Genomic DNA, 16,148 nt, shown 5'->3' with positions numbered 1-16,148 from the left:
CAAGGGCTTACATTCTAAAGGGGGTAGTCAATTGTTCGTCCGGACCTCAGAAAAACTCGCGCTCTAAAACTATTACCGTTAATACGGTAATATTGCGCGTAAATACCGTTCATACGGTAATTTACTTGCTGAATTTCAGCTCGCAGCTCAGGAAGCTGCGAGCTGAAATTCGGCGAGTAATTACCGTATTAACGGTAATAGTTTTAGAGCGCAAGTTTTTCTGAGGTCCGGACGAACAATTGAATACGCCCCTAAAGGGTTGATTACCATATCTTGCGTGTAAGTCAGTCTGGATGTGTTCATACCTTGTAACATTGTTCTCAGTAGAGAGGTGTGTTCTTCATCGCTCTGTCCATGACAAGTCCCCTCTCCCCCCTGGTGCCACTGAATCAGATCTTGGATATGTAATCATTAAATCTCCCATCCAAAATACTCCCAGGAGACCTGCTCCAGGGTTTAACTCTCCCTTCCAAGGTGAAATCTGCTTGAGGGTGGGTGTCCAAATTCCAGGACAACAGTTGTCAGCCTCCAGTGTGGTGTTTTGCCAACTGGGACCCCCAGGAGGTGTTGCTGCATCTCCTGTTCCTGTGAGCTGGAACCGGATTGGTGGTAGAAGCCTCAACCACCAATAGACCAACATACATACATATGCATACATTAATATGTAACACACATACCTTGTTTTACACTGTGTGCACAACAGTTCTGGTGCTGTGGTGTCAGACTTTTCTCTTTGTCATGCAGACACATTGCAGATATATAAAATATCATCTATATCTTTATAGAGCTGGCACACAGCCCTGGGATTTAACACTTTCAGCGGCACCAGCCATTATCTAAACAGCACATGTAGGGAAGGGTGGGGGAATCTGCTGCATTTGTAATGTGGTAGAGGGCTGCACCTTGATGTCATGTTTACACTTTTGCCCATTTCTCTACTGCACATCTAGGCGTACTGCTAGTTTGTGGTGGTGTCTCCTGAAAGGGAAGGGAAAGGATGTGTCTACATGTGTACTGGGAAATCATTTACGCTGACCAGTACAAAAGCAAGGTGTTTTCAGAGTGCATCTCGTACAATTTGTAAAACCCCTGTTTCATGGTTTACAAGTGAACAGAAAACATTGGTCTAAAATCAGAGAAAGTGTAAAACGAGAGGGAAATCAAAGACAATCTGTATATTCATATTACAGATGTATAACAGTTGTGCCTGTGACTGCTGCTTTGGGTGAAACTATGGAAGCCCTCCCAGCTCTGTTTTCTTTGCATTCATTACCTGAATATACAGTTTTCCTTGTGATGTTGTCAGCACGGTTTACATGATGAGCTTAAATCAGATTCAGCAAGAGTGAGAACTCAATCACTCTGTCTTTAGTGGAGCTTAAATAAACAGTATTATACCATATATGTATTTGCTTTCTCTTTTACCATGGCTGTGAATTGTTTTATTCTGTGCTGGCCTGGGATAATCTTACAAGCATAAGGCAGTGAAGAATAAAGATCACACAATAAACATCTGAAACATTCCATTCCATTCATTGAATTGGGACTGTGAAACTATGTTTACATTGTAACATTGTAACAAACTATGGAAGTGATGTTCTATTTGAACACTTGCTGGCAGTAAGAGTAACTGCACTTAATTGTTTTAACATTTGGCTCTAGACTACAGTTTTGTTGTATGACCAGTGTTTCTTTTGAATACATTTTCAGTGTCCACTATTGTCTATATAAGGAACAAACTTAGTTTACAGGTGACCAGGTTTGACTAACTGGTTAAACCATTTATTCCAAGTAAACTGTCCGTGCATGGTAGACTTTCAATTAAAAAAAAAACAACCTCTACACAGTAAAACAAAATGTTCATACTGAGCCCCCCCACCAAGAAAAAATCTTAACCCTCACTATTCCTTTTACCCCTCCCTCTCTTCCATTGCCCCCTCTATAATATAGTGGAAGCATTTTGCTGTTTTGATTTTATTGTTGAGATTTTCGACACAGCTGTTACCAGATTTTTTATATTTTTACTTTGATTTTGTCAATGTTCATGTGACTTTTTTTTATAACGAAGGTACGGTACATCCCAGATACATGTTCCATGCCATCTTATGTTAACACCGTATATTATGTTGTTCCTTTTCCCTATATAAAAAGATATTGCAAAAAAAAAAATGTTAATTTGAGGTGAGAAAAAAAATTTTTTTTCCTTTTTTCTAAGTTATCGTTAGCTAAGCAAACATATTAAGTTATATTTTGTTTGCTCAGTAATAATTACATTACTATATTTCTTTACTATCCTGCACAACTGCAGTAACGCACAAACCAAAACTATGGTAGCACAAAATCTTTTATCAAGGTACGTTTTATTGTGTATAATGTGAAGGGGAAAAAAGTAATTTAAAATCAGAGAAATGGGTCCATTGAAATGTATTTGGGATTGAGGGGACTGCATTTGATACATGAATTAAAGGTTATATTCTGGGAAAGTGTAAAATGAAGTTTTAACTGTTTGCATTAAATTTATTTCTCCCTATTGACTTTAGATTTATGTTAATATACTCTTGAACTTTGCATGCTCTTAAAGCAATACAAACTAAAGCAGAAAATTCTGTATTTGGTTGTATGTCCTAAGTAAAACTGGTCCCAGAAGTTTACTGTTTACTGTCCCACTCTATACCTCCCACATCCTGTGCCCACTACCACTCAGCTTGCTCCTGCTAGTGGTTAACACTGCCTACCTGCAGGCAGAAGGAGTGTGGTAGACGTGCAGGATTCTCCGCTTTGCTGACAACCTGGTGGCAGTGTGTAGTCTACCTACAGCGGGCATGAGCTGAGTAGTGGTGGACTAACACAAAACTTCAGGAAATTTTTTGCAAGATGTTTTAATTGGCTGAACTCCGGATAAGCAATATTCTAGGTTCGGATTTTACCCAGGATATTCCACATAAAAATTGTATTTAGCGCCTTGGGTCCTGGATTCAGTCTGAACACTCCCTCACCCCCCCCCCCCCCCTCTCATTTTCCTACTTCTCCCCTACCCTCTATATACATTGTCACACTGTTGTACTCCTTTCCAAGGTCTATTTTTAATTTTGTGCTACTGTACCTAATATATATGTTCACACTATGCAATCATTCTAATCAAATTTTATTGCCTTTACTGATAGTTATCGCCTGTTTATATTACCTTTTTTCCATGTTAGTTGTTTGTAATTTTTGTGATGAAACTTAATAAAGTCTTCTAAAAAAAAATTTAAAAAAATCGACTTTTCAGTTTTGGGTGGAAATAGTTTTTAAAGAGTGTCACATGTATCAGGAACAGAGTTCCACTTTTATTGGCCAAGGGATTATTGAAGCACAAAATTCAGCTGAATGCTGTGCGGAAGCCGCTGAAGTTACACTATAAACTACATGAGACCCAGTTGGTTCTCTCAATATTCACTGAAGATGTAAAGAGCTTTGTCTTTTCCTCCTTCAGATGCTTAAGTTTGTTGATTTGTACTGTATATGCTCTGCAGCAACTTTTACTAAATAAATTCTTGGTCATATTTTGCCTAGGTTATGTGCCCTTCACTTATGAATATATTATCAGGTAGACTAGTTTTATTTTCTCTCAAGTTTTACAACTGAGCAATGAAAACATGAGAGAAAGTATAAGCTACATCATTCAAAACTGATTATCATTTGATACTTATGCAAGTTTAATGGGCTGCAGTCTTTTTTTATAGCCTTTAGGTGCCACTGTTGGTATAGCTGTCTATGGAACTCTTGGATGTTTAACTACTAAATTTATATTTAAACTTTAAACGTTAACATTAATGAGCTTCCATGTGCTGTGATCTAAGGGATAAAATCAAGAAGACCTGATGAATAGGATTCCTGGAAACCAGGCGACCTTGATTTTACGCTTAAGAATCCTGTGCGTGAGGGACCCTCTGATCCCTCCTTATCTCCTGGGGTCTGCAAATCATTGTAGACATGGAAAGGAGGGTTTATATACACAAGCCCCCACTCCTTACATGACATAGTGTTTTGATGAAATGCATAGGAATAGGAATCCGTCTGCTTTGTATTATTCACCATCACGCAGGGAAGACATTTGCATATGATCAGCAAGGACATCTCATTAACTGTTATCATATGCATAGTACAGGCTGCAGTGCTGGCTCTGAACACAAGGTGGTGATGCCACCCCTTTAAAAGTAAGAACAGCATCAGTGCATTTGTGAAGCAGATGCTGCCAATTTTATGTTTTTGTTTTTTATTTTTTGGCATTTTGGATGGGGGTGATTTATTTAATTTTTTTATACCTGGAGCTCTAATTCCTTTATATTAATTTAAGATAATAGTATTATCCCTTATTATTCCCTGTATTTGCAGTCACTGCAGTTTTTAGAGTGTAATGTATTAATGATTAGACTCGTACTAGTGATGTAGAACAATGAGTAGTGTTATTGGTGCATGTCCCTTACACTTGTCTTCAGTCTGACGTGTGTGTAAACCTGCTGTGTAATGTCACTATAATCACTTTGTCTTTAATTTGCCACGTTGTCAAGAAGATTAACGGGGTACTTTGTGGTTAACTTTAAGTTAGCACTATGAATGCATAACAGATGTTTTGATTGTATGAATTTTATCCTCACATTGATTAAATTAAATACTTTATATTTTTTAGATATTTTCTCATTAAGCTAATTAAATTACCTTACGCACTGCTAGCAGTTTGGATCCTATGGATGCAAATTCCCAGTACGTATGACCCCAATCAACATAGCTTGGGGCCTCTCATATGTTGACTAGATATAATGAAAGTTGGATGATGACTACAATCTGGCTGTGTGTGTGGGCATCATCCATCCGCATGTCCGATCTTTCCAATGTGACATAGAACAAGCAGTTGCCTGTTTGCACTTTAAGATTGAAACCCCTAAGTGAGCACAAAAAGGGCACCGTTGACTTGCTTAATTGCTGACAGTGGTGTGTCTGACGTTCACTTGCTTCCAGGATGCTACAGATGGCAGTGGCATTAGCAACAGAAACAGGGCCATCTTTTCCATTGGGCACGATGGGCAGGAGCCCGGGGGCCCAGCGGGCAAGGGGGCCCCATTGGCAGGGCTCTTAATTAGAATAAATAATCCTGCAAAAAAAAAAACCTGCAGAAAAAAACTACAAGGGTCACTGAGCAAGTACATCTATCTATCTCTATATATCTAAATCTGTATCTCTAGACATTATATAATATATAATATATATAGGGGCCCCGGTGCACTGCTTTGCCCGAGGGCCCATAATGTTGTTAAGATGGCCCTGAACAGAAATACCAATGCTAGAAACTGCCCCAGGGCCCTGCTATAACCCCAATATGATACATTAACTTTTTGTTTATTTGGTTCTTCCCTCACTTTGCAATGATGGAAACAACACCCCATGTAATGACATTACTGCACTGCACCTTTGCAGCATTCACAACTGCTGCAGAATGTCTCCAATACGTAGTAACCGGCCACACTGGTACTTCTGCATGTCTGTTGGGGCCAATATGGTCCTCTAGCTATGTCACTGACAGTGGGAACGATTTTACATAAGTAAACTGAATTTAAACCTACAGGTGTTTGGTTAATGAGGAGCTCTGTCTTGCTGGGTTAGTCATGTCTGCATAAAATATTCTAACCTGAAGAGAGAAGGCTCTTTCAATATCTGTAAATTCAGCTGTTGATGGACCTTCCCTATAAGAGAGTGTATCTAACCCAGATGCATGTTAAGTAAAACAGTGTATTAGCAAAATACAGGCCACAAGTCTATTAAATCTTATTCTGAAAAACAAATTAATTTACAAAAGTGAACATGTCCTATAGAGGGATGCGTTTGCAATCCTGCTACTTGATGATTTATATGATGCACAAAATGTTTTATATAATGGAGTGACGTAAAGCCTACAGGTGTTACCGTCTTTGGAAGAGCTTTTATTCATAAACCTACCAGACTATACAGTTATATTTTAGTTTTCCTTTACTTTCTATCTTAAATGAAGTGCATGCATCTCCAAGCAAGATGTAAAATTACAGTGCATGTTTGGTTCTGTAAGTATGTGATGTGGGTACATTCTGTATGTATGTGATATTAAATTTACCCATTTAGAGTTGGGAGAAATGGTACAAAAAGCATTGAAAACACAATGATCACTGAGATACAGGCAAAAGGACTAGACTGGGCCCTGCTGTCTTCTGTTTCCAAATGCTTTAGAAGGAGATGTTTTCTCAGTGGAAGGAATGCTGTCACTTGGTTAAACTTTAACTAGATATGTGTTAGCACCCTGGAGCCTGCTAAGTACCTCTGTTTTCTTTATGGGCAGCTCACGGTGCCATAGGGTCTGTGATGTGTGCATGAGGGGGATCCATGTATCAGAAGTGACACATTGTAAAACAAACTGCTTACAAGTGGCGCGCTGCATATTGATCAGCCAACATCGCTCATACAAGGAGGCTGTTGCTCTTCTATTTCTGGAATCTTGACACTTTATCCTGTGTTCCCGGGAACTTGTAGCCATAATGAGTAACCATAGAGACTCCTTCATTGCCAGGTGCTGCCGCAGCTTTCTGCCTGGGAGCATTTGTCCGACCTAGGAATTGAAGGATCATAAGCTCACACTGTATATTTGTCTTGTGAGAGCTTTTCTATTGCACTGTCAACATTAGCCAGCTGATGCTAGAAAATGTTTGTTTTATCAAAAAGAGTTTATAGAGCCATGTATTAAAGCAGCAATCCCACATTATCTCCTTTTCAAAAGCGGAGAGCTAAGTATGGTCAGCAGTCACACTCACTCGCAACGCACTTGTGTGTGATATATAGATATAGATATATAGATATAGATAGATATATTCTCACACAATGGCTGGTTTTATTTGCAGCATAAAACAGCACATCTCCAACATAAATAATCAATGGCTTCCTGACACACTATCTTAGCCCACAAATCCCTGACTATCGTCCGGCCGCTTGTCAGCATCGGAAGCTCCGCCCACCAGATCTCACGATCCTTTTATACACATACACACACCATGTTGTGCACCTGTGTCTGTGTGCTGTGGGAAAGACTAAGGGCTAGATTTACTAAGCTGCGGGTTTGAGAAAGTGGGGATGTTGCCTATGGCAACCAATTAGATTCTAGCTGTCATTTTGTAGAAGGTACTAAATAAATGAAAGCTAGAATCTGATTGGTTGCTATAGGCAACATCCCCACTTTTTCAAACCCGCAGCTTAGTAAATCTAGCCCTCAGTGGGAATTTAACCCTGACTGCAGGCTGTACCTGCAAACTCTCTGGGATTTTATCTTTCTCTATGCAGGAAAGGTGTGGCAAATAACCCTCTTTGCCATAATATCTAAATATCACCCTAGAGTCACATTTACAAACAAACCATTACCTATTTGAATTGCTTTCCATATCTTCCATTCCTGCTGCCTCTATACTTCTCTGTTGTGTATGGTGTTGGAAGTCTCTATGGGTATGTGATGACATAGGGGAAAGGAGGAGGGGGGGGGGGTTATGGTGTATTAGCAGACTGAGCTCAGAGGGGCATTTCTAAACCTCTCTGCTCACTGTTTCCTCTATGTTCCTATTTTATTTTTATTATTGTATGATGATATGTATCTCCCTGGTTGTACAGAACTGCAGAATGCTGTCGCCATATGAAGCCCAATAATAATTCCATGGAGGTATACAGTGTCTTACTGTCACTCTTGGAGAATGTCCCCTTTAGTTTTTCTTCTGTTGCTTATTTGTTCACTAAGCTCCATAGAAATGTGCAGAACAGCTGTATAGATTCTGACATTAGCCCCCTGATGAGTAATGGGGGGATTTTCTGCAACAAGTGAGGTTCCATTGACTTTCCAACAAACTGATCATTAATGTTTTAGGTTCTACTGTACTTTATATGTTTGTGTCTAATTTCTTAATCTCTTTAGTATGAATTGTATTTCTCCTTCTTTATAGGTGGTGCCCACGAGGGCTTGCAGCATTTGGGACCTTATGGGAACATCCCAAATATTGTAGCAGAACTCACAGGAGACAACATTCCTAAAGACTTCAGGGAAGATCAAGGATATCCCAACCCTCCTAACCCTTGTCCTGTTGGAAAAACTGGTAATTGATCATATTTACCTGTATGGAAACAAAACGGCTGAGGTCAGTACGGCTGCCAGTGCAGTTCTTGCAGAATCTTTTAATAGACTTGCGCCCTTAATGAAGCTCAGAGAAGGCAACTTTGCAGGAAAGCCATGTGAAAATGGATTACAATTTTCTTAGGGATGATTTCCATACACCGTTATCTTTATGAATATAGCAAATATGCATCAAGTATAGAATTCCATCATACTGAAACCACAGCATATCCAAAATGACGCATGAACACATCCAGTGAATTCTGTTTACAATGTGACTGCTAGAAATATATTGCTGTTACAACACACTCAGACAGACAGATATGCAGTGCTGAGATTCTGCTATTTACTGCAGATACTGTCTATGCACTGATCTCTTCCTATGTCCATTGTATTTCTCTCAGTGCTGATAGGGAATTGCACAGGGCTGCAGGACAGATCAATTCAGAATTATAGAAAATATTACTAGTATAACTGAATCCACAGGACATGGTGCCTTTACATTAGACAAGGAACAAATCACTACAAATCACTAAATGTATTGGCTACACTACCTCACACTATCTTGTGATAACTGACCTGGAACCAGATGTCAGGTGCTAATCAAACATATTTCTAATTGGCAAAAAGAAAAGAAAGTGGCTCAATCTAGTTCACTATGTTAATGGACAAATTAGAGTACCTATATACATTTGGCAATGGTTATACTCTCAAATTTAGAAATATGGAAGATCTGCCTGCTGGGGTATCTGAATTAGTTACTACTGTCTTAAAACGGAGCCCAGTCATGCTCCGTACACGTGACAAAATGTGCACTGTCTGTCATCAAAAAACTGTATGAAATATAGAACAAATATTTGCTTTGTCTTGGTCTGTCGTTCACCTGTTCCATTTTCTCTATCACCTCCTCCCATGCTCGTTTAGTGACGCCAATCTGTCTCCAAGTAAATGAGCAAAGGAGCAAGTCATTAAGTGGACCTGTGGCCGTTAACATTTTTGGCCAAAGGCACAGAGTGAAAGTGTTCTGAGTAAATAAGTTACAACCACAGACAGAAGTCCTGAGGCAAGGTCTTAATGCGATATAGACTGTGGCTTTGTATATAGCTGTCCATAAAACAGTGCATGCGGTGAGGTTGACATGCTGACATTATTGGACACTATATGATTATCTTAGGTTATTAGGGATTGATATATATTTATATCTGTATCCATTATAACCGAATATATATATAATATATATATATATAATCTTTTTTTGTTCTTTAAGATTTAAAGGTAGAATAACGTAGAGCTGGTATGCAAGAAGGTAGGGGTATCAACAGGTCCTAATATTTGGATTCCAGAAAGTCTGTGCCGCTGTTTTACAGTCTGAGTTTTTAACCTATCCTTGTCCCTGGATAGGTGGTTGAATTATTCAAATTTATGGTTACTTTTTTTTATTATTTTTATGGAGGAATGGTCTCGAATTACTGTACAATAGTGAACTGTTCACTCAGCTTTTCATTCATTTTCACTTGTGTCCCTTTGCCGATGCTTACAATTAACATTGTTATAAACTAAGGGCCACATTTATATTACCACTATAGGTCGTGTTTCCTGTGCTTTCCTCCTCTCTAATCATTTGCAGTTTAGTTTTAGTGGTCATTTAACAGATGGAGAGGTATATTTACTAAACTGCGGGTTTGAGAACGTGGAGGTGTTGCCTATAGCAACCAGTCAGATTCTTGTATTCATTTCTTTAGTACATTCTACAAAATCACAGACAGAATCTGTTTGCTATAGGCAACATCTCCACTTTTTCAAATCCGCAGTTTAGTAAATATACCCCGCAGTCTCTGTCCTGGAACCTGAATGCAGACCTCACACTGCTAAGCACAGAGTGACATAACCTGTGTATTTCTGAGAAGATAGGCTCCACACATCCCTTCTTATACAGTGTCTGAGTCGCGAGGGTTGTGTATCTACCCCCTCTCAGGACAGTCCAATGTTTGCGTTGAGTGTTTCATTCACCCAAGGACTAGACTGAAATATTTTTGTTTTTGAAAACAGGTGATAGCTGCCTGGAGGAAACACCAGACACAGCTCAGTTCAGCAAAGAGTACCAGCTTCACCAGAACCTTTATGACCCAGAACACAACTATCCAGGAGTAAACAAGTGGGTAAGTCTCTAGTTATCTCATGCCCCCTGCTGGGCACTCCTACTGCAGCCTGTAATGCCTTCCCTACACCTGAGAAGTAACAATTTATGGAAAAGTACAATTAGCTATTCTATCCCATTTTTATTGACTCCTCTGCATAAGTGACAGGAGTATTCTCACAATATATTTAGGTGTTAATGCTAGATTTGCAAATGTATAAAGAGATGGCATTAATGTATACCCATCCCTCGGTGGCAGAACACAGCATAACTATAGCCAAGTGTGGGGGAAGATTCTGCAATGAAGTTCACCCTCCCAAGGCCCGCACTTTACTTTTCTGAGCGTACAAGGGGGGAGGCTGTGCGTGCTATGAATAGCAGAGCAGTGGTCTTGGGACGGTACACAGCTTTGCCTGGTCCTATGACACCTGCCGTGGCGGTAGTTCCACTGCTAGCATACCCCACGTTCAGCAGGGTGTCATTATTTATGTTTTTATAAGTAGCATGCTTTTCCTTTTTAAATACACATGTCCTATTTCTTCATTTTCTTTTAAACCTGCAAAAACTGCTTGTCTGTTAATTTTCTGAAAAATAAAATAAAAGACCACAAAACTAATTTTACAGTCGCTAGTGCAGTATAATCATATTAGTAAGACTGCTTTGCACAACTGGCCTAATTTCTCTATATACACATAACATGAGGGAAGTCTGTTGTCACTTATTGAAAACCACTATCCATGTTCTAGTCATTCTGTGTGTGGATACCCCCAGTTTCTCTGCCGTAATCGTTGAGTCCAGACATGACGGCGAGAATTGCACAGATGTGAGTCCCCAAGGAAGAAAAAAAACTGGTGTTCTTTAAAGGGAAAATTGTTCTGAACCCTTTATAATGATGTCAAATTATTGAAAGTATCCCCAGATCTAAGACTAGATCCAGGTTAGAAAAAGCAAAATCATTCAGATCAGTGCGACTGTCTCCAGATCAATCAGTCCTCTGGGATATAATGAAAGAAAATACTCTCTTCTACATTCCATTAATTTGTATCTGCCATTCATTTACTCAATTAATTACTCTTTAGACTGTTTTAAAAATTGGACACTTTTTTTCATTGTATTTTTTCCACAAACGTTTGCAAAAAACATGTTCATGTTTTAAGGCATGCTTGCAATTATTAAACAACAATAAGCCTTCCCACTAAGGTGCGTATATCAAAGCTGGGTTGTAATAAGTTTCTTTGTCATGCAGAGCAAGCAACAAAGTTGTCTAATAGATTTCAGTTCTGTTCTTTACATCTCTCTCTAATTTAATATGGGTAGCAATACTTCTTCCTGTCAGTGAAGGTTTCCTGACAACCACCAACACCTCTATAATTGCATTGACAATATGCTAGAAGTGTCTGAAAACATTTCCTTATTTAGTGTACTGCAGATGAAAATGTGTACTTTACTGATGATGTGACACATTTATTAAGTCCAGAGAAAAGGTGAACGTTTCTAGGATTAAACTAAACAATGATGGCCTGTAAGTGAGACACAGCGTGGGCATTGTCACTTGCTAGGTTTGATGACATCTTTATTCTGCGTGACATTTTAGCAAAATTTCTAAGAACAGCACAACCTGCACATGGCCTTATCTGTGTGGAGTTTGTATGTTCTCCTCATGTTTGCGTGGGTTTCTTCCCAATGCTCCGGTTTATTTCCACACTCCAAAAACATACTAGTAGGTTAATTGGCTGCTATTAAACTGACCTTAGTCTGTCTGTGTAAGTGTTAGGGAATTTAGACTGTAAGCTCTATTGGGGCAGGGACTGCTGTGAGTGAGTTCTCTGTACAGCGCTGCTGAATTAGTGGCGCTATATAAATAGCTACTGCTGATAAGGATACTGTGGTTTTCTCATGTTGTAAAAAAGAGGATTATGGAAAATCCCAGGATTTTTTTGTTAGTGCTTTTTTCACATTTTAATAAACAAATATTTTAAATAAATTATTTTTATTTTTTACTTTTTTAAACAGTGTTTGTAACAGTAAATACTAGTTTATATCTTGATGCAGTAAAATGCTAAGTAGCTGTTGGCTAGTTTTTTTCATTTTGCACAGCAATCCAGGCCCAGATTTGGGGAAAAGGCTACAAAGATCACTTTTAATTATCGGTAGAATATATTTAGAATATAATATAATCACTTTATGCAGATGGGATGTGGTAGACTTTGATCTGTTAGCTTTATCAAAATGGCCCGGGAGCTTTATGAATTTTATTTCTAAAATTAATAGAGATCCAGATCAAAGATATAGGGACCTATTTTTCGTGACTAGCCCTTTGGTGGCGATATGTAATATTTGGGTTTTTTTTTTTTTTAAATCGCCTTTAATCACAGCAATAAAAAAAAAATCCTTATTCTTTCAATTTATCATAAAAAATATGACCAGGGAAGTTCAGTGACTCTCAGCCCCTGTGGTACTGCAACAGAGCAGTTGCATGCTGCCAGTATAGCGGAATAGGCAGGATGTGAACACTTGTACAGAGGAATAGGGGCTGGTCACTGGCATTCGCTGAGTTCACAGTTAAGATTGCACAAATGATGCGACCATGTCAGTACTGCTGGACTGGGGTCCACCTTAAAGAAGGAGACCCAGGGTACATGCCTCCTGTGACCATCACCCTTCCCCATAATCTGGCCATGGGTTAAGCAGACGCTTGGTTGTATTGTACATATTAAAGCATTGGGAGTATATTCGTAGAAGTTTAAAAAATGTGGACTTGGCTTTGTAACCACTTCACTGTGATTGTCAGCCCAGTAATTCCCGCCTTTCTCTCTCCTGCAGAATAAAAAGTTACTCTTCGAGAAAATGAAAGGAGCATCCCAGAGGAAGAAGAGGGTAATACTGTTGGAACTTGCTATTGTAATTGGGCATGCTTACTGCATTGCTGGGCCATATATGAATAGATGATTTCTTGGACACTACCCAACAGTCTAGATTTTGGCACAGTCACGGGTTAAACAACAACAAAAGTGGGCGTGGCCACATTACAAAGGGTATGGTTTAGATCAGGCCTGGCCAACCTATGGCTCTGCAGGTGTTATGAAACTACAACCTCCAGAATGTTTTGTCATTAGCTAGCCAGCTAATAGCTTGCATGCATGCTGGGAGTTGTAGTTTCACAACACCTGGAGAGCCACAGGTTGGCCAGGCCTGCTCTATATTGATCGGCACATGGCCTATTTTGTCCCAAATGTTTCATGCAGCCATATGTTTTTGTTTTTTGCCTACCCCAAAGGCAGATTTACTATATGGTGATGTGATGGCTATGGATTAAAGAGCAACTGCTGCCTTTATGTTGATCTCTTGTCTTGTGCCACTATATACTATATAAATAGCTGATGATATACTATGCTGTGATGACATATGCTTGTGTCCTTTCTCCATCTGTACTATTGTGAAATAATGTAGAAATCGAGGGGCTCACTGTGAAATTTTTGTAGTCGCTGTCAGAGAGCTTTATATACTCTGATTGCCTCACTCCTTCCAGTAAGCAGTAGATTTCCACAAAGTTTATGAAGTTCAATTAGTTTAAACACTTTAGTGAATGTAACAGTGGCCCTTTTTAAAGGTTTACCATATTCTATAGGCTGAAAATGTATAGAGATTCCTGAACTATTCAAGCCAGGATCCGTTTAAGATTTGTGAGGACCCCAGGGCTAGTATCTTGTTTGTGTGACCCCACCACAGTTCCCATTTTGTGCCAATGCTGTGCCAGTCTAGGTGGATGTGACCACATGGGTCATTAGAAAGCTACTTGAGGCTTTCTATTTGTCCACACACCACAAACCCTCTGCTTTGGGGGCTCCTGTTGACCCTTCAAAAATCCAGTTCTGGTTCAAGGCAGTTTGAATTTGGTGAACTGAGCTGGTTTGATCGAAAATTCTAACTTTTGGTCAAACCATTTTTGAAAACAACATCAAAATTATTTTTTTTTTTGGTTTGACCATTATGGTGTATATTTTATAATTGCTACCCTGTCAACTGTTAGCTTGAAGTTGTCATTAAAAGTTTAAGAGGTTAAAATTAACTATAAAATAAAGCATTTTCCTTCTGTTTGTTTAGTGTATAGAATTTTATAGTATTGTTCAACTTGTATAGTTTGTTTCTATACCTTTTTTTTTTTTTTTAAATATATTTAACATAAAATTGTAACAACTCTACTCTGCAGGAGTTCAATGTTTGAATTTGCAGTTCATATCTCATTTGCATGGAAACACTTTAGTTTAAAGATACTATACATGGTCGCAGCTGGTAGACTTGGTCATATTTAGTGTTCAATTTTTGTAATTCATCTAAAACTCGAGAAGTTTATGTAAACTTTGTAACTTTTCATTAACAATTTGGAGCAGCTCTATCAGTATGAAGTATCAAAATGGCCGTGAATCTCATTGCATTCTTCACGATCATGTAATAGCAATAATTTAGATTTATTTTACAATTGGTTACCACACAGCTCTGCTCTGTGCAATGAATTGCCTGGTATCCACAGTGCAATATTGTGCTTTTGGACAATCAAATTCAACAACTGGTAAAAAAAACCCCCACAAAAGACAGCAATAAGGCCAATAGAATGCATTTTAGTAAATCTGGCAGGAAGCCGTGTACAAAAAAATAAGTTAAAGTTGTCAGAAGGTGGAAAGCAACCTCTAAACTAGAATAATAAGGGTTAAACTTCTAGCTGGCTTTTATGATGCATTATACGCAGGGGCGGGCTGGGCAGGGGGGCAACGGCTCCCCGGGCCGCTCAGTTTAACCCCTGTTTGGATCTAGCTACATTTGTAACATTTAACCCCTTTATAGAGTACATTCAGAATAAAACTGCCCTGAAATAGCCGCAGAAAGTGCTTAGCAGTTTCAGTGGTTACTGGTTGAAATACAGCCTTAGAAACTAGATAATGTGGCATTGAATGTATAACTGTATCCATGTCATACACTCCTCTGCACCTTTCCACTTACAGATGGTGAATCCATACCTACAGGGACAGAGACTGGACAATGTTGTAGCCAAGAAGTCTGTTCCGCATTTCTCTGGCGAAGAGGAATAAGCAGGACCAAATGAGTGAGCCGCTTTTTGCTGTGATCCAGCTCGGCGTCCTATCTGCTGCTCCAGAGCCCCACTGACTGGCAGTGTGTTTATTATTTATAGACCTGTGAATGGGAAACAGCTGGATTTATAACATTATGTTGTCATAGATAATAAAAAATATAGACTTCTGCTTTCTGTTAAATTAGGGGACCGGTATCTTTTTCTTGTGCTTTTTCGTGCTGCTTTGAGAGGAAGTTTAACCAATTGGTTGCTGACAAACACTGCCAGTCTTAAGACGTAGTTGAAAATAAGATTTCATTCCTCCCAAGTGAAACTTGTGTCTAGACGGCTGCAGAAATTAGAACTGTAAAGAAATAATCATTGCAATAAAGACTTCTCTCCCGATACATTCTGTTTGTGATTTCTATTATAGGACCATTAAAACTAGAATACATTGCCTTATATAAAAGAGCTACCACTTGCATATATGTCTGTGAATGTTAAAGTCCTTATAGCTTGACAGCACCTAAGATGTTTACATTGTATTTACATTAGCTATTCAGGTAACTTCAGGCTCCAACTACAGATTTAGTTACGAGAACGTTTAAATATATATTTGTGAATGTTATTATTAGTTCCTTAATATTATGCAAATTGTATTTTGTGTTCAGTGGTCCTGTCTTTGTGCTCTGCTAATCAAATTTCATGTTCATGGAATTTCTACATTAAACCTTATGGGCCTGAGTCATTAAGGCAAAAAATGAGTAAATGTTCTCTGGGACAAACCA

The 16,148-nt window shown here is 38.8% G+C and overlaps 1 protein-coding gene across 1 annotated transcript in view; it reads left to right on the top strand.

The window, feature by feature from the left end:
- Positions 1–15,767, top strand: part of SCG5 (secretogranin V) — a 34,346-nt gene extending 18,579 nt beyond the window's left edge. Inside the window, exons 3-6 of the mRNA XM_075192741.1 lie at positions 7,989–8,138; positions 10,205–10,314; positions 13,116–13,169; positions 15,293–15,767. Of these exons, the coding sequence (XP_075048842.1) occupies positions 7,989–8,138; positions 10,205–10,314; positions 13,116–13,169; positions 15,293–15,379 (401 nt within the window). The 3' untranslated portion in view covers positions 15,380–15,767. The remainder of the gene's footprint in view (positions 1–7,988; positions 8,139–10,204; positions 10,315–13,115; positions 13,170–15,292) is intronic.
- Positions 15,768–16,148: the final 381 nt, after the last annotated feature.

This window comes from Mixophyes fleayi, chromosome 12 (assembly GCF_038048845.1).
Source record: "Mixophyes fleayi isolate aMixFle1 chromosome 12, aMixFle1.hap1, whole genome shotgun sequence".
NCBI lineage: Eukaryota > Metazoa > Chordata > Amphibia > Anura > Limnodynastidae > Mixophyes > Mixophyes fleayi.
Note: the sequence above shows the minus strand (reverse complement) of the source record. Positions and strands in the feature narration are given on the sequence as shown.